Source organism: Lagopus muta, chromosome 4, assembly GCF_023343835.1.
Source record: "Lagopus muta isolate bLagMut1 chromosome 4, bLagMut1 primary, whole genome shotgun sequence".
Lineage (NCBI taxonomy): Eukaryota > Metazoa > Chordata > Aves > Galliformes > Phasianidae > Lagopus > Lagopus muta.
The window spans coordinates 38,657,544-38,684,538 of NC_064436.1; the positions used below are offsets into that span (position 1 = coordinate 38,657,544).

Genomic DNA, 26,995 nt, shown 5'->3' on the forward strand with positions numbered 1-26,995 from the left:
AATAGCATTTGGGGTTTTTTTTAAGCAAGGAGTGCAATAGGATAAAGACAAAACACTTAAAGTGAAGGCTGCAGACATAAATACAAATGTATTTTTGTTATTAAAAAAAGGTTTTGCTTTGCTGGAAACTCCAGCTGTGAAATGTTTTCATTTAGAAACTTTAGAAAGAAGAAATAGCTTTTCTGTGTGAGCAATCTCTTTGCCAGACAGTATGGCTGAATCTACAAATGAGATCTGTAATATGTCTGTTACTAATAATTTTTTCCCTACTGTACAATTTACATGTGACAAGTCAGTGTCCAGTGCAACTAGTAAGTTAAGCTTTTCATTCTTTCTTGTAAAGCAGGAGGCCAACATCCAATTTATTTATTTATGAAGGGGCAGTGTTTGTTTCTGCAACTTGTTGATGTATTTAGGCAGTTTTTCCTGTAATGCTCTACGTTTTTACTTAATGCCTTTTTATTTCTTTATTTTAGAAAGATCACCAGTGAAGCTCTGTAAACCAGAAAGTTTGTGGAGTTGAGTTGGGCTTCCATCTATTAGAAGGAAAGGGAAATTGAAGGCTTGTAAACCTTTAAACATAAAATATATGTTGGTCATGTAAATAATATTGTTTCCTTTTGGCACTCTGTAGCTCCTCATCCGATCTTAAATGTTCTGCATCCATACCTCTTAAGAGGATTCTCTATATGATGTTTTATGTGGCTGAGTAGCTGTTATTTCAGAAGTGAAAAGACTTCTCCAAAAATGCATATTTTGGCAAGCAGGGTATATTCAACCCTCAGTTGTCACGGCTCTTGTCCTTTCTGGGGGACTTGTGCTTGTCCCCTTTCTTGAGGGATTGATGGTAATGCAGACACTGGTCTAGGGATACAACCTACTTGACAAAGGAAGCAGTGGTTGGGGAGCAGTCAACACTGTTTCTTATCCGGCAACCTAGTTCTTTCAAATTTTTGTCAAAGTTGAATAAATTCGTCTTTGCGTAGATAGGAAGAAGGGCAAAGAACAAAACAAATAGAATCACTGAATAGAAGGAACCCACAAGGATGCCTGAGTCCAGCTCCTGGACATCGGCAGCTCGCTTAAGAGCTCATGTAATAGCAAATACATCTTCTACACGTGAACTTCCCCCTACCTCTATACCAGTGGTAACTGGCTGGAAAGAGATGATAGAAGAGGACCTGTGTCTGCATTTCCATCAGCACCCTAAGCAGGTGTAATAGGTGGCACTGGGGTATTATTATCCCAACCAGGGCAGGTGTCTGGGGACAAGGCAGTCTGAAAGTGCTGAGGCCGGGCTTGCTAGGACACGTCTGTCGGTGTACTAAGCTGTGAAAACTGCCCCCCAAGTGCTTATTAAATTACAGCTTTTGTCAGTTACGGATGCAATCTGCTCTCTCTTCTTTCCAGCTGTCATACTCTGGCAACTGGGTATAAGTAAAAGTCATTGTAGCAGAGGCTTTCATGAATCCCTTTTGAGAATATACTCAATTAATAAATAAAGTTATTTAGCTCTTGTGTGGCTTGAGCATAATCCTGTAAATGCCAAGAGCTTAGGCCTTGGTGCCACAAAAATATTTGAGCAGTAGTATGATTTTAGACATGCAGGTTGTGTTTGTGAGGTGTTTTGTTGTTTTTTTTGTGGTGCTTTTTTTTTTTTTTTTTTTTTTTTTTTTTTAACTCAAAGCTCAGCTGATGCTGGTGTTAGTTGCTGCTCAGCACCCTGCTGTGCTGGCTGTTCAATTTGCCATTACCAGAAGGAGTCATTGGCTAGCTTGGAGGTGAAAATGAACTCTTCCCAGCCAACTTTCTGCTTTCTCTCAAGTTGGTACTTCTTGTTGTGTGTTAGCCACAAGAAAACTGGCTAGCAGAGAGATTGGTATGATGTCCAGAGAACTAATTACAAACATATCTTTAAGCCGGTCAGTCTCCATCTCTGAAACTATAATGCTAAATGAAGGGGTGCAGGAGCATTTGGGGAAGAAACTCTCAAAAACCATGGTGGCGGTGTCTTACATCGTGGAAACCCTGTACAGATGCTTTAGCACCTTGTCAAGTGAGAAATTAGAACCTTAAAGCCGGTCCTTTTTAGGTAATTTTATAAAGCTGCCTTTTCTGAACTATTCACTACAATGACTGAGCTTACGAACAATAAATAGCTGAATAGCATTTTTTTGGCTGAAAGAATGCTTCTTGTATGTGTCTGGAAATGCTGAACACTTGCAACATGAAAAACTAGTGATGTGTGCCTAAATCTTCCAGGCTGGAGTTCTTACTGTATTGCTGGGGAGACGAGCATCACTGACCCTCTTATGTTGGAGGGCATTTGATACTCTCTGGTTGGCCAACTAACTTCTTTGTTGAGGGTATTTCTTCCATTGGCGCATCTATATTTGAGCTTCAAAAAAGTGGAAACTGATGATTATTGGAAATTCATATGACATTAATTTGTTTGGATGTGTGGCCTGATTGAAGCTGCTGCTGCTGCAGTCAACAGCCCAGATCAGCTTATAGCTCTGCCCTGGATGGCGTGGGAATAAAAAACTGGAAATTGCTCTCAGGAAACTCTGATTACAGCAGTCAAAGCAAGGATTTTAGGCAAACTCATCTGTGCTGTCACTCTGCTGTCCCCAACCTATCAAATAAGGTTTTGGACTTTTGTCCTGCTGACTACCCAATACAAGCCCCCTTTTATCCTACAGCACAGATCTGTTCCTTGGAAGAAACTCCTGGATAATTTGAGGGGCTGAGAGTTTAGAGGAGAGAGCTGAGACTTACAAGAGGTGATCTTTCATGGAGGAAAATTATCTGGAATAAGGCTATAAAGACAAGTTTCGTGCTATTGGTAACTGCTGCATTTCAAGGATAGCATAGGCTTGAGAAGGGCGGCATGCAAATTATTCAGATAAAAGTGCAATGACAGTTATGTAATATTAGCAACAGTTCTGGGAAATGCGATACACAACAATGGGTACTGCAGGCTAGGAAATACTTAACATGGCATTTAAAATTGTGAACTGCTCAAACTCATTCAAACCTGTTTATAGTGGCATATGTTTTTACATTCTGCCAAACAGATTAGATCCTTCCAATTTGTCACCTGCTTTTTAAAAAATTTTTAACTGTGAAGTGGAAGGTAGTTTTGCAAGAATACAGTCTATATTTCCTTCAGGTTTTTTTGTGGTGGTTTTTTTTTTTTCCCCTCTGCCTTTCTTAGCCTGTGATGCTTGTCTTTCTCTTGAAATAAGTCTGTCAGATGTTTTTGCTCTTAGTTTGTTTTCTAAGAGAATTTCCATTCAGTAGTCGATATTAATTGTGGTGCTTAGCAAGGTTTAGCTTTCAGAAAAGCATATGATGGGATTGGAATTAATGGATTAATAAGAGCTAGGTATTTAAAACAATCAAACAAAACCAAAACAAACTAAATCCCTATTCAAATATACACAAGATATTTGTCAGAAAGTTGTGAATAACAAATGAGGAAAGCTTTGGGCCCTGTATGCTAGATGCCTTAATTGTTTACAGGGGTGACTCGTTTAAAAGTTCTTGTCTCTGTTTTTAGTATTACAAATTCTGCATTCTGAGACAGTATCCATCCTTTTCTTTCCAGTTTTCCCTCCCCTTACTAGGCTGCCTTGTGTTGTGGCCCATCCCAGCTTTACTGTACCCAGCTCTGGGTTTCTGCTAGCCATAAAAGCAGGCAGGCTTGTGTTGCTAGTACTGTTGCATTAAATGCTTCTACACAGAGAAACAAGCTGCTCTTTCAGGAACCAATTTATGCAGCCTAGAAGTGAAGTGTTTGTTGAAATCTCTCAAAAGATATCTCTGTGGCCATCCCTTTCCATGTGGCAGTGTAACAGAGCCAAGTTTGTTTCGCCAGTTGGTAGTGACGTGGCTGTGAATAGGGCAGCAAAGGGGAGGATAGGTGAGGAGCTCCTCAGCAATCTCCCCAGGTAGACGTTGCTCACTGCCCCAGCTCTTTTTGAGCTCTCTCTTTCTGTCTTCCTTCACGCTTGAATGATGATCCAACAGCAACCCTTGGAACCCTTCCCTTTGGGGGGAAGACTGCTCTATGTCTAGACAATAGAAAAACCCAGAGTTGCTTTCACTGGTGCCTTCCTTTGATTTCGCAGTGAAATTCTGGGAGGTGAGCAGAGGAGGCTGCTATGCCCAAAGTGCTTTGCGTTGCCGTGCTTGTATCAAAATCTGGATGTAATTTGCATCGTCTAAATAATCCCTTAGTGTTACATGAAGTATTCAAGAAAATTAAGCTTAAAAACCCAAGGAAACCTCAGAGTGTATCTTGGCATGAAAATCGTGAGATTAGAAAACACTTCTTATTTCTAGGGCCTGACTCATGGTTTCTGAATGCATGAGGGTGGCAATGCTTGCTCCTATGGTCATGTAGCATTATAAATATTTCAGGACTTTAGGGCACAGAGCTTTGCCAAATATTTTTCTAGTGTTCATTTTATTCCTCCTAATTCCCAAAACAAATTACAGCAGCTTGTTTATAACTTGATTGTGTGTAATTAAACAAGCAGAATGTAAAATCTATTTCTGAAAAGGGTGTATCAAATCTAGGTATTTAAATCAATTAGATAGCGAATGAAATGTTGCTGGTTGTCTGAAAATTGCTTTATCAGGATGTGGTGCATGCTGTTCAATGTATATTGAAGTGAATTGCACAGCAGCTGGCTTGCTAGAGATATTCAGAAATAAACAGACTGTGGCATGTGTAGTAGAATTTGACCCTGTTAGGAAAATAAGTAGGGCAGTGTCCGCTCAGAATGGTGACTCCTGCCTGTGCCAGCAGCATATATGAAGCAAATGAAAAGGAGCATATGCTTACTTCTCTAGTTTGTTCATCATGAGTATGGTAGTGTGTGGAAAAACTCACGAAATCAAACTGCTGTGTGCACAGGTAGAATAAGCCATCAAACTTGCAGGAGTTCCTGGACCACCTTCACTTATTTCTCTGACCTGAAAAGGACAATTCTTTAGCCAGAGAAAACATGTTTTGCTCCTGAAAATGTACTTGCTTGTTTGCTGTTTTCACAAGCGTGAGTGGGAAATCCTTGGAATCGGGAACGGTGTGTTGCAGGCAAGATGCTGAGCAAATATTGGGAGAAGTAGATACACAGAGAGGTTTAGGTTATTCTTGTGTAAGTTATCTAGGAAGTATGTTACTCAATCAAATTTGCAATGTTTTAAAAGGTAATACCTGAGCTCACTTTTAGTGGCTGGTCCCAGTCACTATAAACTATACAGATTTGCAATACAGGAAAATTAGCAGTTTCTATTTCTTCAGGGAAGAAAGAGAAATATTTATGGTATGTACCTTATGTCTCCATATGCTTTTGTTTAAAATGAGGTGACTTACAGTAGAGTGTAACCAGTAGGTGAACACAGCACACCACAGTTATCACTCAGACATAATTTTGACTGTTACATGTGATGTGTTTATTTTGAAAACTGAATTTCAGTCTCAGAATGGAGTTTATATTGTACAGTTTAAATTCTCTTGAATATTTTTTAAACTAACTGATTGTAGGAAAAATGGGATTAATACGTTGCCTTTAAGATCAACTCTACCCATAATATCTTTTCCTTTCTTCATTTGCTTCACTTTCTATATAGAAGAATATGACAGTTGGCATGATGCCTTCTTTTTGAATCGCACAGTTTAACATTTCTGGCAGCTGGATGGACATGGAAAGCTATGAAGTGACAAATCTGTTTCTCATACCTTTTGTAGTCTGTTTTTTATCAGATGGAAAAATGTTAATATCTACTGAACTTTCCTCCTTTGGCTCACCCAGACAGTAATTTGCTATAGCATTTCCTGTATGTTGTCTGTTGGTATGGAGCTCGTGCTTGCTGTCCTTGCTGCATTACAGAGCTGCACTGAGGTGCTGCATCATCCCCAGGCTTCTACCCTAGCGTTGAGGTAGGACAGTCTCACACTTGCACCATATGGCTGAGTGGGAGAGTGCTCTAGAAGACTTCTGCAATGGAAGTTATCCATCATCCAAAATAAAATCTTATGTAAAACTGGGAAAACAGCTTCACTTTCAGTATTTGTTGCAGTGCTGTTGATGATGTTTCCCACATGTATCTGCAAACAAAACTGCTAAAAGTTTCAGGAATTTTTTGGTCAAACTGCAGTCAACCTAGAAAGACTTTAAAAGAAAATTTGTCGCTCTTGTGATTTCACTGGCTACTTTCCCAAAAAAGAAGAGTTGAGACAGCTCCAAGTTTTCCACGTTAAAATATATTTTGATGCTAGTAAGTGAATATTTTCTTGAGATGAATAGGACTTTTGTTTTCAGCAAAATTTTACTCACTTACTGTTTAAGTATTTTGGCTTCAGAAACCAGCAGAGTAATGAAGAACGTGGCATAGAACTAATTTGGCAGTTGAATGAATATTTTCTATGGGCTACGTGAAGAATTTTGTTTGTGGGCAAATACATGGTTCTAGCCAGTTCTGCTGTAGTGCTTTAACGCCTAAGCAGATGGTGAACTTTGAGCCCTTGAACACCAGAGTATTGGGATCTATATGCATGGGCTGGAGGGATATTTTCCTATAAGCAATTACCAAAATGATTTTACCTTCTATTCCTTTTCTTCTCTGCTTGTGCACTTAAATACTAACTCTGCACACACTTGAGCCTTCCTAATGCTGACACACAGCCTTGCTATAGGGCTGAGGGCTTTTTTGTGATGGAACAGTGAGAAGTAATGAAAAGCAACTCAGAGGTTCCACCTCTGGCATGGAGTGATGATAGTACCTGCAGGAAAATCATGCACACCTCCTTCCTGAGAGCAGCTGGAGGGTCCTGTCTAATAGCTTTCCTTGGCTAAACCACTTAAGTGGTTTATTTATTAAAAAGATATTGTGCTAAGCCCAGAACTCCAATTTCTTTGGCTTTTTAGTTAATAAATGTTTCTCTACTAAAGCTGCTCTTTCTTAACTCTCCTTTTACTTTTGTTGCTCTTTTGCTCTTTTGCTTTGCCACAAACTGAAATAGGAAGGTGATTTTAGCCTTGCAAGCATGCCTTGCCCTTCCATTTCGCTGCTGGTTTTGAACACTGCTGAAGCTGTATTGTCTTGTCTACTCTCCAATTTTTCTAAGGCTTGGACCTCTCCTCAGACCTCAAATATTTTCACATGGAAAAAAGAAAATCTTACATTAGTTGAGCCAGGCTAAAAATAAAAGTGACGACCACACCCTTGAGGGAGAGATGAGATGCTATGACTTCTGAGAGATAGTTTACTGAAAAATTTACTTTGCTTCTACTTAACTGTTCTGAGCTATGAATGAATTTTGAAATTTTGTTAAGGCCATTATTTTCTTTTGTCAAAATATCTTGAAGTTCTTCATTGATTTTTTTTTTTAATTATTTTTTTATTTATTTTTTTTTTTTTGTTATTGCAAGGCAGATTCTGTCTTGTCTTGTCTTGATGCTCGCTGCAACCTTTGGTTCAAGACCAGAAACTTGCTCATGAGAAAAAGAAATATGTTCTTTGGCAATCCCATGGGAAGAGTGTGGCTCAGCCTGCATCCCACAGGGCAACTTCATTCATGCAGCAATAGTTTACTACAGCCTCACCATTCTATATGACAGCATGGCCAAAAATAATAGTTTAATTATGCTCAAATTTACTGTGAAAACCAGCTTATTTAACAGTTGTCAAACTGTTTTTGGTGGGGGTTTTTTTGTGTTTTCAAGACTCTTCCTCATTTTTCTTCTCACTGTGCTCTCAAAGGAACAGTGATGAGCCAAACTGAATGCTGCTGAAAAATGAGTGACAAAGGTCTCCTTTTTTTTATTTCTATGCTCTTTTAAAATATAACAATATTTTTTGTATACTTGATCTTTTTTTTTTTTTTCCTCTTGTTGCCAAGATTTTTGCAATACCTGAGTAGTCTCTAAAGGGAACTACTCACTAGCTGTATTGTGCAGGATAATGGTTTGTTTCATGTAATTTATTTAGGGCTTTTTTTAATGTGAAATGACAGTGTTTTCTTAACATGTGAAGCAATAGTGATTTGAAATGATTCAATATTTTGCTTTTTCCACACCTGCCTTTAGTGTCGCTGGCAATTTCACTGTTTTGAGACAGCCTGTCTATTGCCTAGACTATGTCCTGCTGTCCTGCCTCACCCAACCTTATGCACAGCATGTGATGCTTGTGTTTCTGACATCCATGCTGGCACTCCCTGCCTCCCACCCATACTTTCCTGTACTGCTGAAGCAATTGATGCTTTCCTTAGTTCTGCTTTAAAGAAAATTTTGCTGACTGCTGGAAAGATGTGAAGGCCCAAGCTATAAATCTGAGGAGTGTTTGTAAACCGGGGGAGGAAGGGACGCATTCTACAAACTATTAAAATGTTTATAGACAGATCTAAATTGTGAGAGAACGTGGAGCACCGTAAATATAGTGAGTTTGCAACTGAATTTCATTTGTCCGTAGTAACGTCTTGAACCCAAGACTCTTAACAAACAACTCTTGCACTTTCTACTTGGGATGCATCTGGATCTGCACATTCATATTTGGCAGAAGAGTAAACTAAAAGTTGTCATTCTCAGAAATGGAGCCTGGCAGCCTGCTTTGTTTCACCAGAGGGCTGGAAACGGACCTAAAAGTTCACTGTCAAGCAGAACTGTAATGTAATCCTCAGGCAGTGTATTGACATGACGTGCCAGCTCGATGTGCTGGGGTTTTAAATAACTTGCATTCATCTCCCCAGAGTATGCGAGGAAAGTTTAGCCCCTTGCTGAGCAGCCCATACCAAAGTTGGAGCTCACTGTCCAACACGTAGCTCCAGGGGCACGTGTGTCTGTCCTGGGGGCTCCCTGATGTTGCTAGGTCTGGTTTGCTGCTGTGTTCCCATGGTTTTTTGGGTTAGACCTTTTGTTGTTTTTTTAGAACTGAAACAGAGTGACAGCTCTAGAGGAGAGCTCGTTTCTTGTGCTGTATGTGCCTGTAGATTGATGTTCTTGTTGCTTTCCCCCCAAGGTATCTCTATATTAAGTTAGAGACTGTTTATTTTTATTTGCAGATGTTCCATACAACTAAAATGGCATTTGACTGAAATAAAATTTTTAGGTGGCCATGCTTAAATGTCCTCAAATTAGAAACTAATACTTAAAAATATATAATCGTGCGGAGTTTAAATCAGAGGATGCTTGTGCTAGTAAAGTTTTCATTCCACCAACTAAAAAAAAGAGATCAAATGAGTGGAAAAATACCTAGCAGTATTTTCCTTCAGGGAACAGATCCATTTGGCTGTAAGGCTAATGCTAAGTTCTTCAAACTGTGTGTCTCAGAAACTCAGAGCTTGCTTAGGATTTCTTCTGTGGGATTTGCTTTCGCATCTTTCTCAGTGTTACACCAAACTCTCTTCTAGTTTAGGAGGTGGGAGCTTCCTCTGAAGTTGCAAGTGTCATTAGTGGGCTGGTATGGTTTAGTGAGCTCTACAACCCATCTCTAATAATAACCCTGTGTAGGAGGGCGGTCTGCAGCCTGTCTGTTCTGCCACAGCTCTGCCATGCACTGACCCTGTGTTCTTCCCAGCCCATATGCCCCTGCTCATCTGTTCACGTGCTGTGCTAAAACAGCAGAAAGCCATACTTTGTTACAGCCGTGTGAGATGGTCAGCTTTACTATTAGGATCCCCAGAATTAGGATTCTGGGTGAATTATGAGTAACTGCAGGTCTTTTTGCTATTAAAAACTTCAAAGTTAATTTTGTAAACTGGAGGTTAGCACATTCTTGTTTTGTTTTGGTGATGTTTGCCTAATCCAACCCCAACGATGTGAATTTCTGCACCTGTGCTGGGAAATCAACTTTCCCTTCCTGGCTTAAGATAGCTTCAGACTTTAAGGGAGATGCTCTGCAGTGCAGCTTTGTGATGCTTCGTTTACAAAAACTTATTTCCTGTAGAAGTGTTCTTTTCTTTATCTTACTGTATGCCTATTTGTATGCAGTGGACTGGGTTGCGCACATATAGATCCCGTTCTTCTCACAGGCTCCTATGGGTGTGTTGAGCTGCTTCGCTTTCCAACAGATTGTACTTGTCAGTGCTGCCCCAGCTGCAGCTCAGGCTGTTGAGTACTGAGTCAGTCCTGTCTTCAGGCTGATGAAAACCTGGCTTTTTTGCTGCAGCGAGAGGAGTGACAGCTATTTTGTGTTCACTGAGTGCTGTACCTCATATTTAGTAAGTGCTGGTGACAGGAACTGAGCTGCAGGGAAGTCTGGTGAAACCTTGGACAGGTTAACCACCATGCTTTCTGATGCTTGAATTCAAACTTTCAGTTGCACCAGAATTTTTGTGTATCTGCTTGCTACTTCTTTTACTTTGTTTGCGTTAGTAGCTTTGTCTACTCTGGAGGAAAAAGGGGAAGATCATGTTCTGCTTTAAGCTTTGTTTATTCAGAAAAGACATTCTCCTTCCTCTCAATTTAATTGGAATGTGGAGGAAACTTGCTCCCTTGGTACACTTCTTGTGCTCCTGTCGTTATATCTGCGCTTTATCTGCTCTCAGTTCTCAAAGCTTGGGTTTCCTTGCTGCAATTATGTACAGCAGGTTAAAGAGGTGTACTTGGTTTCCTTATGCATCTGAAGGGCTTGCAATGTAAGTACCTCTGCTGTTAACGTAGGGGTGTCGTGCTCTTCAGCTTGAACCACAGCAGCAGAATACTATGCTGCCAGTGCTGTTCTATCCCCTGGCATGTTTAGTTATTGAGAGACGTCCTTCAGAGGTAATTAAACATGTAGTAAATTTCATGGTAGTAAGGAGTTCCTATAAATGGGAGGCTGAAGCCCTCTTTGTCCTCAAGGGAAGAATAATGCCTGAAAGCAACAGGGGCAATTCAGCTCGTTGCTCCACAGAATGAGCCGGGGCCTGTTCTGTAGGAAGGCTCTCTCTTATTTTCATGTGTAGTCTCAAGACTGTATTTTGGGTAGGAGGGGCCCAAGGGTTCTTGGATGGGGGGGGGGGGGGGGGGGGGGAATTAAGTGTACAGTTAATCGATCAGAACCAGATCTATGAGGATTTTTGTCACTTCTGTGACCAAGTTTTCTGTCCAAAACTTGGGCTACATTGTGGTGTATTGGTTTCAGGGAGTGTATTCAGACACATTTCATCTGCATTTCTGTAGGAGCTTACCCCTCAAATCCTTCCCTTGCAACAGAGACCTCCAGTTACATGAATTTTCTTGTAATAAGGGATTGGACTTTGGGTTAAAGTCATAAATTCCATTTCAGTTCACATTCCGAGTAATCTACATGTTGCAAGATGGATGATCAGTGTATTAATTCAGCCAAATTACTCTGCTGAGTCACAAGATACTTTTATGTGAATATGGAGGAAAAAAAAAAAGAAAATGCTCTAAATCCACACAAGCCTAGTATCCCCTCACCTTGTCTATGAGTGGGAATGAAGGGATGCTTCAGAGATGTTTTATTTGCAAGGTCTCCAGCTTTATTTGTTTTCCGTCTTCAGCTCACATCAGTTTTGCTTGTTCTCTGTGCAGTTTGCTTCTGTTCATCTCTGTGCTCAGAAGGCAGAGTAGTCTGTATTCTGTGAGGAAACTGGGATAGTGAGGTTCTGAGACATGAATTGTATTTCATCTGTGGCATCTCAAGCCTGTTAAACTAAATAGTTATTTTAGTAGCACGTTCTTTGTTTCTAGTTGAGAAGTTCATACTCTCGTTCACTTCCTGTGGCCATGTGGTTGTGCATTGGTTGCTTGTAGCATTGTTCCCAGAGATGAAAGCGTGTGCATAAAGGAGCATTGCATTCTTCACCAGTTACTGCCCAAAGAGATTTAGGTGTGGTTATTGCCCCTGAAACTGGAGGAAGGTGAAAAAACATTTCTGTCAGTGTTATTGCTGTTCTTGTTCAGGATTCGCTGCTACTTGTAACCAGTTGCAAGACTTCTGCTGGTACTAGTAGCAGCTTAGTTTACCTGTAGTTGTTCCAGGTTAGCTTGAATTATTTTGTTGTTGAGAAGAAACTTATACATACTAAAATAATTCCAGTATAAAATTCGAGTAAGGAATTAATATTTTTATATCCATTTCAGTGTTTATATGTACATGTTTATGTACCATATGATTCTATTTCTTCAAAAGTCTTATCACAACATGTTTCTGTTAATCCATGGAAAATCCTATGTTGTCAGCATCAAAACTATGTTTAGGTATGCCGTAACTATGCTATGTTGCCATTTAAATCTAGCAGCTCAGGAGGCAGAGAAGCCATTTCTGCCTGGGAAAGCCATCCTGCCCCTGGACTTGAGATGCAGGTTGTAACTGAACATGGGGAGAGGTATTAAACACTTCCAGACTGCTCAGCCTTTGCGGTGGCCAGGCAGGTGGCTTGCGTAATTAGAAGTTATCTGATGCCTCCTAATAGGTGGCTGGAAAGGAATGTATGAAGCTGTTAATTTTGAGGAAGACATGATGAATGGCTGTGTGAAGACCTCATAACCTTCTGTATCTTTTTTTTTTTAATTGCCTTGCTGAACCCATTTGGCTTTTAGAAAGTGACTGCATAAGAACGTCATATAGATGTGGAAAAAGCCTGCTCCTAAAGTGGGTTCATTAAACCAATTTGCAAATATGCAAACAATGCATTTTAGGATCAGAATGTTGTGATCCTTGATGTCACTTGCTCACGTGGCAGTTAGACGTAGCTTGCCAAAGGTCACTGGCTGCATGTTGTATCTCACTTTCTGCCTCCGTACGTGTGTTTATTTTTGCCTTCCACCTACAAGAGCAGGCATGGCATTGCTGTTTAATGATGGTCTTGAGTGGGGAACCATCAGATCTTTTTTGTTCTTTTGGTGACTATTCCTTGATAGCCTTTGAGCAGTGCATCATATCCTGGCTTGTGGTAGTTGGACAGGGGGAGAGGAAGAAGGACTGAAATTCTTCTACTTTGTATTTTACTGTGTTCTCAAACTAAAGGTGGAACCTCATCAGTTTTGGAAACTATTCCCCATCTCACCACAGTATATGGGGTGGGCAGGGGGAGGTGTCTTTCCCCCATTCAGGCAGTGGGCACCTGCATCTTCTGCTGAGCTGGGTAGCAGGTCCAGCTTGGGTAAGCATCTAGATGGCAATGAGCATGAAGTTGGCACAGCTCTGCAAGGCAGCACTCCTCTGCTTCCCAAGATATTTCTTGGATTTCTCATTTCTTTTTTTACCTCAGTAGATGAAAAGATGTGCTTTTGAGAGGCTGTTACCTATCTAGTTTTTCTTGAAGATTTGTTCTAAATACCAGATTCATTTGAAAATACTTTTTTTCATTTGTTTGAGGGTACAGCGCATAAAATCTCACTGCTGCCTTCAACAGTCTTGCTCATATGGAGCCCACTGACTCCTATGCAATTTATTATTATTTTGTAGTTACTTGCATTTAACAGAAAAAGGAGGAGGGGAAAAATGCTAAAACCTGCAAAGATTCTGTATTATCTGTCCTGGATCAGGTTGGAGAAAAGAGTGAGTGAGTTTTGGTACTGTGTTGTTTAGACTGGAATTGTTGCCCGTATTTGTCCATAATCTGCACTGAATTTTTTAAAGTGGTCTTGTTTTTACTCCCAAAATTCAAGAGTGGAAATATTTAAATGTTATCCTCCTGAGATGTGATCACAATGTTAACTCTACAGTGAAAATTTAGGAGGGATTTTTTTCCAGAACTGAGTTTCAAGTGTCTTGACTTGTAGGATAGAGTCCAGAGGTCATGGCACGTAAAGGAAAATATAAAGAAATTATACCCAGAATGAGGGTCTTCATTTTGCTGTCAGACTATTTGTCCTGAATAGCTTCCAATTTCCCTGGAGAAGTGCTTTTTGTCAAGCACTGCCTAAAAAGAAAAGCTGATCGTCTTCATGTGGCCGTTTCATACAGGTCCCCAGTGGAGAGGAAGAATGCCCTTAAATTTGTGTGTGTGGCTATGTTTTTAAAAACAAAACAACAACAACAAAAATGATGAAACAAACTATAAAGGGTGTGTGTGTGTGCAACACTTTCTATTGTAAAGTATACATTGCTTTAAAAACAACCCCATGCACCTGGATCTGTGTAAACTGAAGTAATGTAAAAGTCACGTTTAAAGTCAAGTAAACTAAAGCTGTGTTGTTTGTGTATATATGTATGGAATCTACAAATGCAAAATTAAATTTGAAATTGTTATATGTGCTCATGAGCTTTTTTAGCTTGTGGGAAGGACTTTTGTGTCTTAGCTGTAAACAGCTGGTATGAATTTATTAAGCAATATACAACTCCTTTAAAATGTGTTTCTTGTTTTCTTAGGGTTTTTATTGGACTTCTTTCTGCAATACTTTGGGTTTTCAGTCAGTAAGTGTCTGTCTAAAAGTAAATGTCTGCTCTAATATTCCCTTGACATATAAAAAGCTAGATATCCACTAGCTTTTAATGTCTCCTATTTCTCTTTTATTTCTTTGTGCTAGAAGTTTTGCTTGACAAATCCTGGAAGTTCTCTGTCTCTTGCTTTAAGTGAAAGCACATACGTGTGCTTTCTTTTTGGAATCTTTTTGTTGTTCTGGCATAGGTAATATTTAAAAAAAGAAAACAAAATCACCTATGTGATGGTGATGCAGTATATCTTCTCTTCTTTGAAGCTACATTGAAAAGTTGCTGCTTTTCATTTGCGATATTTGCAGGACTGGTCATGGATTCTCTGACCTGTTGCAAAACTTGCCAGCCAGTCCCTTCCTTCTTGTTTCTCGCTAGCACAATTTCCTCCCTTTTGGTCTGGGGTGCTCCCCAAGTCCTATTTGATATGGTTGCCACAAGACTTCCTTCACTGTCTGTTGAATTGATTCACCCTTCTCCTTCATCCTCTAAAGCGATCTCTTCTTACATTTAATAAAAATGTATTGATCTTCCAGTCCCATTTATATTCCTCACATCTACTTTGCCTCTCCTGGTCAGGACTTATGTCACTAACTGTGAATAAATTCACTTTTTTTCACATGTGACTCCTAAATGTATCATATGTGATTCTGTGGTGATTCCCATAGCAGCATATGGGTTTAGCTTTGAAAGTGGACTTCTGCAGAAATTCCAGTAGAATTTTGGTTTGAGATAATGTTCAGGTGAGCTGTTCTCCCTGTACAGATTCTACCCATTAGATAGACTGACAGTGTTTGAACTTGCCTCTGTTTTCCTCTTTACTTACGTGGTACAGCTTATCATTATCTAAATTATATTGTCTTTGAAACAAGACTTCCCTATGTGTTTGTGCATGCCTGTGAAAGTGAAGCAGCAGATCATGAGATATCTAATTTGTAGTAGCGTTTTCTTGCCACTAGTGAAGGGCTATTTCTTTCAGGTCAGGTTTCAGTTCATGCTTCTCCACTTACTTTCTCTGTTTGCATTTGCTTTCATATGTGGGATTGTTTCATGAGTAGCATTTCCTTCACACTGCTGCAACATGCAAGATTCCTCTGCATCCCTCAGGTCAACTTCCTACAGGAAGGACTAACAGAATAAAATGTTAATCTGTTTGGTTTCCTGTAGAAGAGGACATCCTGGAAAATGCAGGACAATGATGTTGCATTTGATGCATGAAAGGCGTGTCTCATTGTTTAGGACTAAATAATAGGCTTGAAAATCACATGGAATCAAGATGATGTTCAATCAGTTGAATTTTATCATCTATAAATGAGTGATGATAATTCTGTTTGGGAAAGGACAATTTGCACCACTGTATGCAGTGCAGGGATCTTCATGTGTATTGCCTTCATGCTGTGGGAATGGATGCCATCTGCCCTGCTTGATGAGCAAGGCCCTGACTGCTACCTCTGTGAGCATTTTGGAGTCAGCAGTGCTTCTCACTGTTGTAAGAACAGTGTACTGGGAGCTCCTGTTATGATGCAAACCATGTGGCTCCTAAGGTGATGTCTCTTCAAGAGCCCCAAGCAATTGCATGCTTCAGTTGTGGAATTAATTTGTGTTGGATGCACAAAAATCTTTGGAAGGGAGTCTCCATAGACATAAAGCTTGCAAGAGCTAGAGCACTCACATGAAGTTTACATAGCATTGCTAGCTATGTTTTTATTCTGTTTCCTCTTTCTGTCTCTCTGAGAAATTAAGTAGGCAGTAATTTTTACCCACTGGCATATATTCTCCCAGGGAGAAGCCTGAATTAGTTCTGTAAACTGTATGAACAGAAGAATAATCTTCAGGGAGTAGCCAGCCAGTTAAAATAAAAAGGGCTCTGGGGCACACTGACAGTATGGGAACTGAGCCTTCTGAGACTAGGCTTTGCAAAATCTTGTAATTTGTACTCCAAAATATCTGCAGGCGTTCTAGCACTTAGCTGTAAGTCATTTTCTGTCATTGAAGTATTTGGAGGAGTTGCCCACCTTCTTTCAAATTCAGCTGTAGCTGCAATATCTGAATTATTTTGCCCTTATCCTTTTCACAATTTGATTTCTGACACTGCAACTTTATTTCTTCCCAAAATCAGAACATTAATTGGATCTTGTTATTCAGGAAGCCTAGGGGTTTTACCTGTCTCATTTCAGTGATGACCTGTTTGCTTTCCTCAGTGCTTTTGGTGGTGCAGAAAAGCAACACCAGATACTTAGCCTTGCAATAGAGATACACATCCATAGAAGAGTTTCTTTATTCCTTTTGTGAACTGGGTGGAAGTTTTGATTGATGTTGGTAGTTCTTTGAATCCCAGTGGATGTTTCTAGATTTTAGCTTATGTTTCAGTACCTGAATAACATCTTTAGGCTACATATAAACACATTATTTATGTTGGAATTTATTGCTGGGTTTGTTTAATTAATTACTTCCCTCTTCCTAGAGAAGTTAAGCATGTCTGTGAAAGTGAAGCAGCTGACGGCACTGTCTCTGAAGCTGCCACAGTGCAGCAGTTGAGCTGTCATAAGAGAGGGAGGTGGCATGGACAAAACCTACTTGTGGAAGATCAGGGCTGTGAGGAAACCACCATCAGCCAAGCTGTGACAAGTGAGGAATGGTACCAGCTAATAACTGTTCTGGCAGCAGCACCTGGAAACCATGCCTGCTTATTAGCAACCTATTCTGGAGTAAGCAAGGGAAGCTCTGGGCTTGTTCTTCTGTTTCACCCCCTGGCATTCAAGTGGATCTGTTCAGTGTCAGATGATGAAAAGCAGAAGACAGCCTATTCAAAAGACCTGTACATTGTGCAGTTATCCTATTCTCTAAACTCTTAATTAATATTTTTAGATCCCATTTGCCATCAGCTCAATCATGTGTGAGAGTAATTTACACTGTGTGATGCCACCTCTTTTTTTCAGCAGCCATCTATCTCCTTGTGCTCCTTTGAAGATAAATGGCAGAACTAAGAATGAAATGTGAGGAGTGGTTTTGTGGGTTGCTCCCAAGCAAAATGCTTGAATGCCTGTGGGCTCCCTCCATCCTCTCTTTGTGGGCTGCAGTGAGTTGAAGGGCTGTCTTGGGTAATCTTCAGCCAAACGGCTGCTGTGCTGCAGCTGAGGAGAAGGGCTGAAGAAGAGCAGGATGCCCTGTGAGAACAGGCTGGGATGCAGCGTGTTCCTCTCACCGGGATGGTAGCTGGCAGAGGGGTGCAGAATAAGGCTGAGAAGTACAGTTGATGCTTTGCTTTATGTATTGTCTTCAGTGATGGTTGGCATGATGTGTTCATCTCAGACTGCAGCATTAGTCTGGGAGCACTCCTAGGGCTGCAGGGAGACGAACACAAATGATGGGAGCACAGGGCAGAGGGAGAGGTGAGGACGAGGCTTCCTGGTAATGGAAGAAATGGGCCACAGCAAAATGCTCTAGGAATTGAAGTTGTTTTTTTTTTTTTTTCTTTTTAACCTAAGCTCTGGTTGCTTTGGGGAAAGTCTTCAGCGTAGTTATAGGGCCGCCTCATAACCCCTTTTGTAATCAGTTGTGTCAGCGGTTTCCACTGCAAACCCTGTATTAGGGCACTTATACCTCAGCTGTATAAATTTGATCTGGACTTTAAAACTGCCATGTACGTTCTTGATTTGGAAGCAAGTACGAAGGCTGGCTGGCTAATCTGTTGGCTATGTGAATAATACGGCAGTAGTAAAGGCTGTGAGGAATACGATCCAGCTCTCAGTTTCCAGTGAGAGCTGAAGAAGCTCATTTGCCACAAAGAGCAGGTGCTCCCATGACTCAGAAACTTTTTTTTTTTTTTTTTCATGAAGAATTGGTAATGTAGATTCTAAAGCCTTTTAGAAGGCCTGAGTTTAGGTGGGGTTTTTGTTTCTGATTTGCAGGGGAGAAACAGCTTGGACAAGCTGCTGCACTAGTTAGGGCTGGCTGGAGCACAGCACTGAGCTGTTTGTACTCAAAGGTTTGCATGTCGGATCACAGGGTGATGTGCTGCTGTATCTTTGGGTTTCTTTGTGTGGGGCAATGGTCTATTCCCTGAGTTTTCAGTAAACCACAAAAGGGCTGCTTCTGAGCATGCTTGGAGCTCTGTGTGCATGTGAGAGCATGCTGTTAAATGCTGCTGCTACATCGTGCTTTGCTCAGGTGAAGCAGGGTCAGCAATCAACAACAGAGTAACAGGTCACAGTGTAAATGGTAGTGTCTGCATGTGTTACTGTGGCTGGGACTGCTATGTGCAAAAGCAGGATGATATCTGATGAAGAGATTGCAAAGCCACAAACAAATCAAACAGATAAAGTTCTCCTGTAACATTAATTCTGTAAGTGTGTATGCTGCTTGTTTTTCATGTGTTTTGTTTCAATATTCTAATGTAAGTAAGGGCGTAGGCTGAAAGGGAAGCAGGAATGGTAGTAATTAATGGTTGTTGTCTGGTTGACTTCTGTTGTGTTTATGCAGTTCTTGAATTGCTATAGGTAAAAGTGCATTAGAAGTGCTGGAAAGATAAAAATCAAACTGGAGAGAACCCTTAAAGTTTTAAATTCAGAGTAAACAATTCCATTCTAGGAGTGTGGAAGTTACATCTGATATTGAAGGCTTTTTTTACATCATCAGGGAAAGCATTATTTGCTGTCGGACTACAAAATAGTCTCTGGCAAAGTGGTTGTGATGCAGCACCAGGCAAGCTGCTGGTAGCTACAGTTGATTCAGGGCAGGTAGTATAGGAAAGACAAAAGGCAGCATCCATCTTTGTATATAGCCCTTTGTCTTATGGATAACTGCAGTCTAGGTATTTCATTTGTTACTGCATAAAAGCTAAGTAACAGGATGGCCCAAATGAGAGATGTTTGTCAAGCTTTCTTCATAGTCATGTGAGGGAAAACAAATGGTTATAAGCTAATTAGGAATGAGTTAAACTACAAATTGCACTGATTTAGAGATAGGTGTGCATGTATGTGTGCACGTACAATTTTCCTGAAAAGAATATTATCTTAAAATATCTCTGGAAAGCAAAAGAGGTACTTTTATTTTTCTCCCTCTCATCTCCTTTTTTATTTTTTTAAATGCTGTTTATTAAAAAAAAACAAATGATAAAAGATGAGCTAAAATTGAGCTCAACAAAGTGGCTTTATTGCAGTGTGATTTGGCCTGCTTGCTTTTAGAAATTGGAAGGGTAGAACTGTGCTGGGATTACTTTCCACTGCCTTTGAAGTTCATCCTGGATCAAGAACTAGTTTACTTTTGTTTTATCTTGGTTTGGAACGTAGATTAGAACAATGTTTGCAGCTTGGAAATTCTGCTGTTTAAAAACAACAGCAATGAAAAGAACTTGGAGATCAAACAAAGCTGAAGTCTAATATTAGATGGATGATTTTATAAGTGTTTATTAGAAAGTGTCCAGAGTGTGGATGGCATAGACTGGGTTTTGACTTTCAACCACAGAGCTGGGGGCTGCTGTGAGGATGAGAGGAGGTTTGCTGCCAGGGCTGTGGGGATGATTGGCCTCGGCAGGTGCCTGGTCATGAAATGTCTCTCCTGCTTGCCTCCTTACTTCCCAAAGAATATGGAAATGGTGCTCAGTAGGAGCAAATATTGGCAGTTTCATGGTTTTAGAAGTATTCTATGTAACATCAAAAACAAAACAAAACTTTTTTTTTTTTTAATCCCTAATTCATACTTGATTTAAAAAATTTTAAAAACTCATATTGTAAATGCAGAATTAAAAATGGATTCATAAAGGATTGCAAGGATGTTTGTGCTGCTTAGAAATTTGTTTGACTTGCAGATAGTGTGTCTTACAATTTTAATGCCGTACTCTTCTGTACATATACCTTGTTGCATTGCTTCTGTTTGTTGTTTAGGCATATTTAAACATGCATGTGTTTTAATTATATCCTTTCTTCATACTAGGATTTCTGCATTAGTTTTTGGCTTTTTGCCCATCAGTCTATTGGTATTTTGGTCTTTAAGCATATGTAACACTGTAATTCACCTCTGACTGATGCAGGCTCATCTTACTAACTTCATAGCTAAAGTTAAACGTGCAGCATAAAGACCAAACCGCTCATACAAGACAAGTGCTGTGTAAAAGTAGATATGATTTATGAATAGCGCTCCAGGTTTTCTTATATACTGGCACCTATATTTTTATTTTATTTTTTTGTAGAACTTCAATATCAGTTGGATTTTTTCAAGTTCTGAGTTTAAAAGCAGAAATAATTGGAGTTAGTGGTGAGGAGTATGTAGGGAATCTTCCATTTATTTTTGGTTTGGGTACTTACACTGTAATATGTACACAAACCTCAATACGTGTATGAACTTACTGTTTGTAATGGTAATGTGCTGTTAGAGAAATAAAGAGATGTCAAAACTGAGGTTCCTGGAAGTAAAAATACATCTGCATAACTCTTTCAGTGTTTGAGTTCCTACTGATGTATTCAGTGTAGATGTTTATTTTTATTTAGGTATCTGTTGATGCTCTGTATGCTCTGAGTATATTGCTCTTTTCAGTATCTGTGGCAAAGCTTGCTCTGTAGCTTCAGTATGAGATGAACAGATGCTTGATGAACCAGGGATGCTGGCGGGCACTGCCAGGGCAGAGTCATGCTGAGCTGAGATTTCCTAGAAGTACCAACCTCTCCTCTCATTAGTCAGATCTCTGATCCCAAATCAGTGAGTGCTATTTGGAAGTTTTATCCACTCTATCTAGATAAGGAGATTAGTGCACTGGCATCCCTCTGCCTGCATGGTTCAGCCATTAACAGTCCAGTAATTTGTTAATTCAGTCGTGTCTGTGATCTCTTCATCTCTAAGGCAGATTCGATTCCTTGCCTGCCCACCAGGTCTCATGGACACAGACAGAAGCTTACCTTGCTTTCTGGAACGTGCTGCTTTCTTCCCAAGATGGACTTCTCAGTGACATTTTTAATGAATTTTTGCCCAGGGCTCACTTCCGAAAAACAATTTTGCAGCTCCCTCTCATTAAGGCGTACAGAGAACTTCGTTACAAGACGACGAATATTTAAGAGTGACCTCTTAACAAAACAGAGTCAGAGTGATATTTTATGTGTTGGCACTGTAATTAGGCAAAAAAAAAAAGTGTTCTTTTTGTTTTACTTTACACTTTTCCAGATCATAAGCATGCCTCCCCAATGGAAATATTCACTCTGAAGCCTGCTTTTTGATGTTTTGGTGCTTACCTGCTTTTAGGTTGCTCTTTTCATCACCAACTACATCATATGTGGATTATGCCCATTTATGTATATTCTGAGAAAACTGGATTTTTATTAACTTCAGCAGTCCAGCTACTAGGCATGGTGATCCTTCTGACCTTTAGCTTTTAATGCCCTGACGTTCCATTCCCTTTTGCAGACGTTGCTGACAAATGTCAGCCTGCTGTAATGTAGCGATTTAGAGAACTGTTTACTGTGGTTTTCCCTCCGCCAAGATTTAAGGATCTTCTCTATAAATAACTATGTTGGTCATAGCTTTCTGCATGCTAATGGGATTCCCTGAACTGGGTTTTATCGTCATTAGGTCTCTTCACTGAAAGTTGGGTCTGAACACCAATTTTTTTTGGAGAAATTCTGAGTTTGATGTTGAAGCCTTTTGGAAATTTTTTTACCACAGAAATCGTAATTCTGAGTAATGTAGCAAGTCCAGAAGCTTTCAAAAATAAGAGCATCATTTTTGTCCTGTTTTCTCCTAGTCTTGCTTGTGTGAAACTTGCTCTGCTGCCTTCCATTTGTTAGCATACTTCAGTTTCATCTCCGGGTAAAATAATTGTGTTGACCTGTCATGGTGAGGGACAAACTACTCTTTTGAACCTTAGGAGATTACAAGTCTTCCTACTTCTCCTGCTTCCCCTTTCACAGAGATAATGCATTTCATAAAACTAACACCAAACTGGAAGATTTATCAGGTTTTATTTGAGTTTTTGGCTAATGTTTTGAGTGGTTGATGTTCGCTACTTCAAATGTCTGTGTGATAGAGACTGATGTAGGAAAGTGTGAGCTGCGGCCCACCAAATGTAAAAGCTTCTGCTTTCAGTGAATGTTGTCAAATTAAGAGGTTTGGGAGCTATTGCATTTGCATTTTCCTTGTAGCATTATGCAAAAGTGTCTTCAGATGCTGTCAGATATACATCCTAGCTGTTGTGCATCATCCCTGAGATTTTAGGAAAGCCATAACCACATCTGATAGGCTGATGGGGTACTTCCCACAGGTTTATTAAGAGGTGACATTCTTCCTTGTGTCACTGTTTGTATACAAATACAAAAAGCGAGTCTCTCATATTCATGTTCATGTGTGTTTGTACCCCCTTGCCACAGACTGATTTCAAGAGCTAGCCTTGTTTCTCTTGTTGGAAAAGTAAATGAGGGGTAGATTAGTGATTTGTCATTGTTGAAAGGCATAACTTCCTGATAGCTGCTGGATGCAGTACAGAAGAGACTGCAGGCAACTCAGATGAGGGCCTTCATTTTGCTTTCCCTTGGGCAGCTGCTTGATTTACAGCAATTGGAGTTCTCTTTGGGCCATACTTTTGGAAATGAAGACAAAGTAATTGTGTTACTTGCAGTACCTTCCTAGAAGTAGTGATTTCTTCAAGAAACCGACTCATGCTTGCATGCAAAGTAGACATGGGGTTTTACATACACGGCCAAAAAGTAAAAGCTTGTCTGCTGTAAGAGAGAAATATGAGTACAAAGAGGGAATTTGCACCATGTAGGACTGTTTTCAATAGCTAGTTACAAAGTGCTCAACAGATTGAGGACCATGAGTATAAATCAGTATGTAAATCTTACCATGGATTGCTGTTGTGTTTTTTTTGTGTGTGTGTGTGTGTGTGTGTGTGTGTGTGTGTGTGTGTGTGTGTCCTTGGGAATAAAGCTGGTGGCATCAGATGAAAAGATTAATTTATTGTTCAGTCAGAGTCAGTAACGTGATCTTTACAAAAGTTTTTGTTGTTAGAGTGCTCCATTAAAGTGGACCAAAGGCAGCTGAGCTGAACTTCAGCAGTGACCTTGATCAAAGAGTCAGACTTTTCAAGAAGCCTTTCTTATTCTGTTTTGAATATACTGCGGGTCACTGCAGCTATAAACCAAGAATGAGTCAAAACAAAATTCTGTAACTGGCCTGTCTGTAATGTTGAACTTTTGACTTTCTTGTAGTTGCATTTTGGGGGGAAAGATAGCTTCACCGTTAATAAAGACTTTCATATGTATAACCAAATATTGACAAATGCATAAACTTTGAGGAGATGGATTAGATTGAAAAACTAGAATTGAAGAACCTGACTTACAGCCTTTCTTTCACCCATGTGAGAAATCTCAGATGTGAAGAGATAATAGACTGAAGCTTGCAACCAGGAAATTTTATGAGCCTATCCCTGCTTGCCTTTCTAGGTGAATGTGCATAGCTATCATCCAGTCAATGAGGAGTGTGGTTTTGAAAAATAGATAATACCATGCAATGCTTTTCCTGTCATTAACATGAAATAAAAACATGAATTTATAAACAATGCTTCACCAAAAAGATGGTAAATACACTGCAACATCCACAAAAACAAGCTTATAGAGAAGAAACTCAAACTTTTTCCATTTTTTATGACCAAACATCATATAAGTTATTTTCCTTTGTTCAGAGAATATAAGCATAAGGCATTTAAGTCTCCCATTTGCCCTTCTTGTGGCATTTCAGCTTAACGACGGTGGAAAAGCAGCCCGAGCACACGTGGGGATCGGTGACGTGGTTCTCACCATTGATGGGATAAGTACAGACGGGATGACTCATCTAGAAGCACAAAACAAGATCAAGGCATGTACAGGCAATCTGAATATGACTTTGCAAAGGTAAGGAAGCTTTTTCTTTCTTTCTTTTTTTTTTTTTTTTTAAAGGAGAATTAATCATTATGATAGCAGATGTTTGGAGGCTAAAACCATGTAAGTAGTTTGGCAAAGTGCTTGGAGTTAAGTGGCCTTCATTTGAAGATACACTACTGTAACTTGAAATGTCTTGATTTATAGCATTTCAGAAAACATATTAGTTGGTAATTACTTGAGTAGCAGAGATCTTTGCCAGCCTCATGTCACCTCTTCCACATTGTATGATGTCTAGCTGCTCTTTGAACTTCAGTTTTGTTAACAGTTTTCAATTAAAAATAAACCTGACCAGCCTTTTTTCTCTCTCTTCTAGTTGACTGAGGGTACTTTTTGTGTCAGGTCCTACGTTATTTTTGTTCCTACACTTCCACTTACTCCATTACATATTGCAGGAAGTTTAAAAAATAAGCTGAATGACACTATGGAAGCAGTCAGTAGCAGCTAATGTGGCAGACCAGGCCTTTCAGAGGCCAGCAATACTTTTGGTTGAAGTATGTTGTGATGAAAGTTTCTTGAAAAAATTGCAATGAGATTGCATTACTTCAAATGATGACTATTTGCTAGCACTTGTTTAAAACAACTTTTTTTTTTTTTATATAAAGTATTTTGGAACCTACTACTAGGGGGAATCTTAGGAGGCATAACAACACTATTAGTAGAAGATCTGAACCTATTTTTGGTTAATAAGTTGATGCTGTGAGTAAATCATTAGAAAATGTGCAGAGTTAAGGTATAAAAAGCAGTGAAATAGAGCAAGGTAAAATACCCACTGTTCCACAAAGCTGAACTGTGCATTGGATGTTGGCTGGGGAAGGGTGTTCGGTTTTAGTGCAGATAAAAGTGAAGTACAACACTGTCCAGTTCCTGGAATTCTGCTGATTTGGTAAACAGTTGACTTTGGCACATGGCTATTGAGTACCTGCAGCAAAATCTCTCTGCTGCTGAATGATGGATTTTTTCTTTTTTTTTTTTTTCAGTCAGCCCTTGAGTTACACAGATGAAAATACTGCAGCTTGATGTCAGAGGTGGTTCCCAAAGTGGTAGTGCAGTTGTACAAAATTGCAGCTTCCCTTTGTGAACTGCATTTACCACTATAGATTGGTTGGGCCAATCTGCTTGTTCCTAAGACTTCTTGAATTTCAGCATATTGCTCTTAGGGCATAGGGCTATGTTCTGGGAGAGGCTGGAAAAATGGAGCGGAATGCTCACATGCTCATTGTTGGAACTGAAGCAGGAAGAGCCAAAATAACTGCCATTGCATCCTGCTGATTGCTGCTGTGCCCTCCTTCAGCAATGCAGTTCTTCAGTGAGTGTTGGTTGAGCCCCGTATCAATATTGCCTCACCAGTTTCTGCTACCTTTCTGAACAAGTTATCCTTCCTTTCAATAAGAAAAGGAACATCCCTGTCGGAGAGTATGAAAATAAAATAAAAAAAAAAGGACATGTAGTCTGAGAAACGCCATGGGTGGTGGTGGTGGTACACAACATTACAAGACATGTAGTTGAATTTGTGTGTGAATGCTCTCTTTTCTGAGAGGGTACAGTTTCAGCCCTGCTTGCTGATTCTTTTTTTGTCTGTTGTCCTGCTGTGCTTTGGTCTTTAGCTGTTCTTAATGAGCGATTCCTTTTGCTCAGCCTCTGAAGAAAGGATTATCTTATGGTGTGGTTCATGCCTGGGGCATTTTCTCCAGTGAAACTTGTAAAGTTGGCATTAAGAGTTTCTTGATGAAACAACCCACCAGTGGAATCATACACATTAGTGTGTCATTATTTTTGGGGTTTTTAACAAGGCAAGCAGGTCATTTGGAAATGCCTCACTTTCCAGGAGTCCACTGAGTCACACCTGCAGGAAACCATGAGTGAGGTTTGACCCACTTTTGCCTGTTATTTTAAATCGATTGGTGAGGTTAATATCAGATATCAGAAAGAAACAGCAGGTGTGTCCCATTCAGGCAGTAACTTGCCTGGTTGGGCACAGAGATGACTGCTGTGATTTAAAAATTGAATTAATCATGAGTTAACCCAGTCATCTCCTGTTCTCACCCTTCCTACCTTGCTCAGGAACTGACTCATGGGTTTTGTCTGCTACCTGACAGCTGAAGGCTGAGTTGGGATCAGACAATCAGAGATCAAAGAAATAGCCTCAGCCCCAGTATCTGGGAGTGGGACGGATGTCCTGTCTTGAGGTGGTGCTTCTCTGCAGTCCCATGGGCTCAGCTGTTTCTAATTTTGCTTGGATCTCATGAAACCAAAGCCATGGGCAGTGCACTCCCAGCTCTCCTGCCTGTGAGGGATTTGCTTTGTTGATTTGTTTATTCTTTTTAGTCTGGAAAAAAACTCTTTGCAAAGTTGGATAGACTCATGCTAGCTGCAGATGCTGCTTGCCCATGGGAAGAATGGCTTGTGGCTATAAATGGGGTGGTGAGCTAAGATTTTAATACTGAGGGATTTCCATAATTACATTCTTCTGTTCCTACCTCTTCTCTCAAAACTACATAGAGTATTCTGAGACATTATTGCTCCTTTCCAAGATTAAAGAGAAGCTGTGAATGTGAAACGGCATTGGTCTCTAAATTATTTGTCAATACCACTGATAAGAAAACTTAAGACAACTTCTTAAAAAATAAATTAAAAAAAAAAAAACACTTGAATTTTTATATACTTCTGCTAATTGATAGCTACAGTGCGAGAATGCT

The 26,995-nt window shown here is 39.9% G+C and overlaps 1 protein-coding gene across 12 annotated transcripts in view; it reads left to right on the top strand.

Moving 5' to 3' along the window:
- PDLIM5 (PDZ and LIM domain 5) overlaps positions 1–26,995 on the top strand; it is a 117,151-nt gene that overhangs the window by 14,420 nt on the left and 75,736 nt on the right. For all 12 annotated transcript variants that reach the window (XM_048942402.1, XM_048942399.1, XM_048942404.1 and 9 more), the window contains exon 3: positions 24,118–24,269. In XM_048942402.1, coding sequence (XP_048798359.1) covers positions 24,118–24,269 — 152 coding nt within the window. The remainder of the gene's footprint in view (positions 1–24,117; positions 24,270–26,995) is intronic.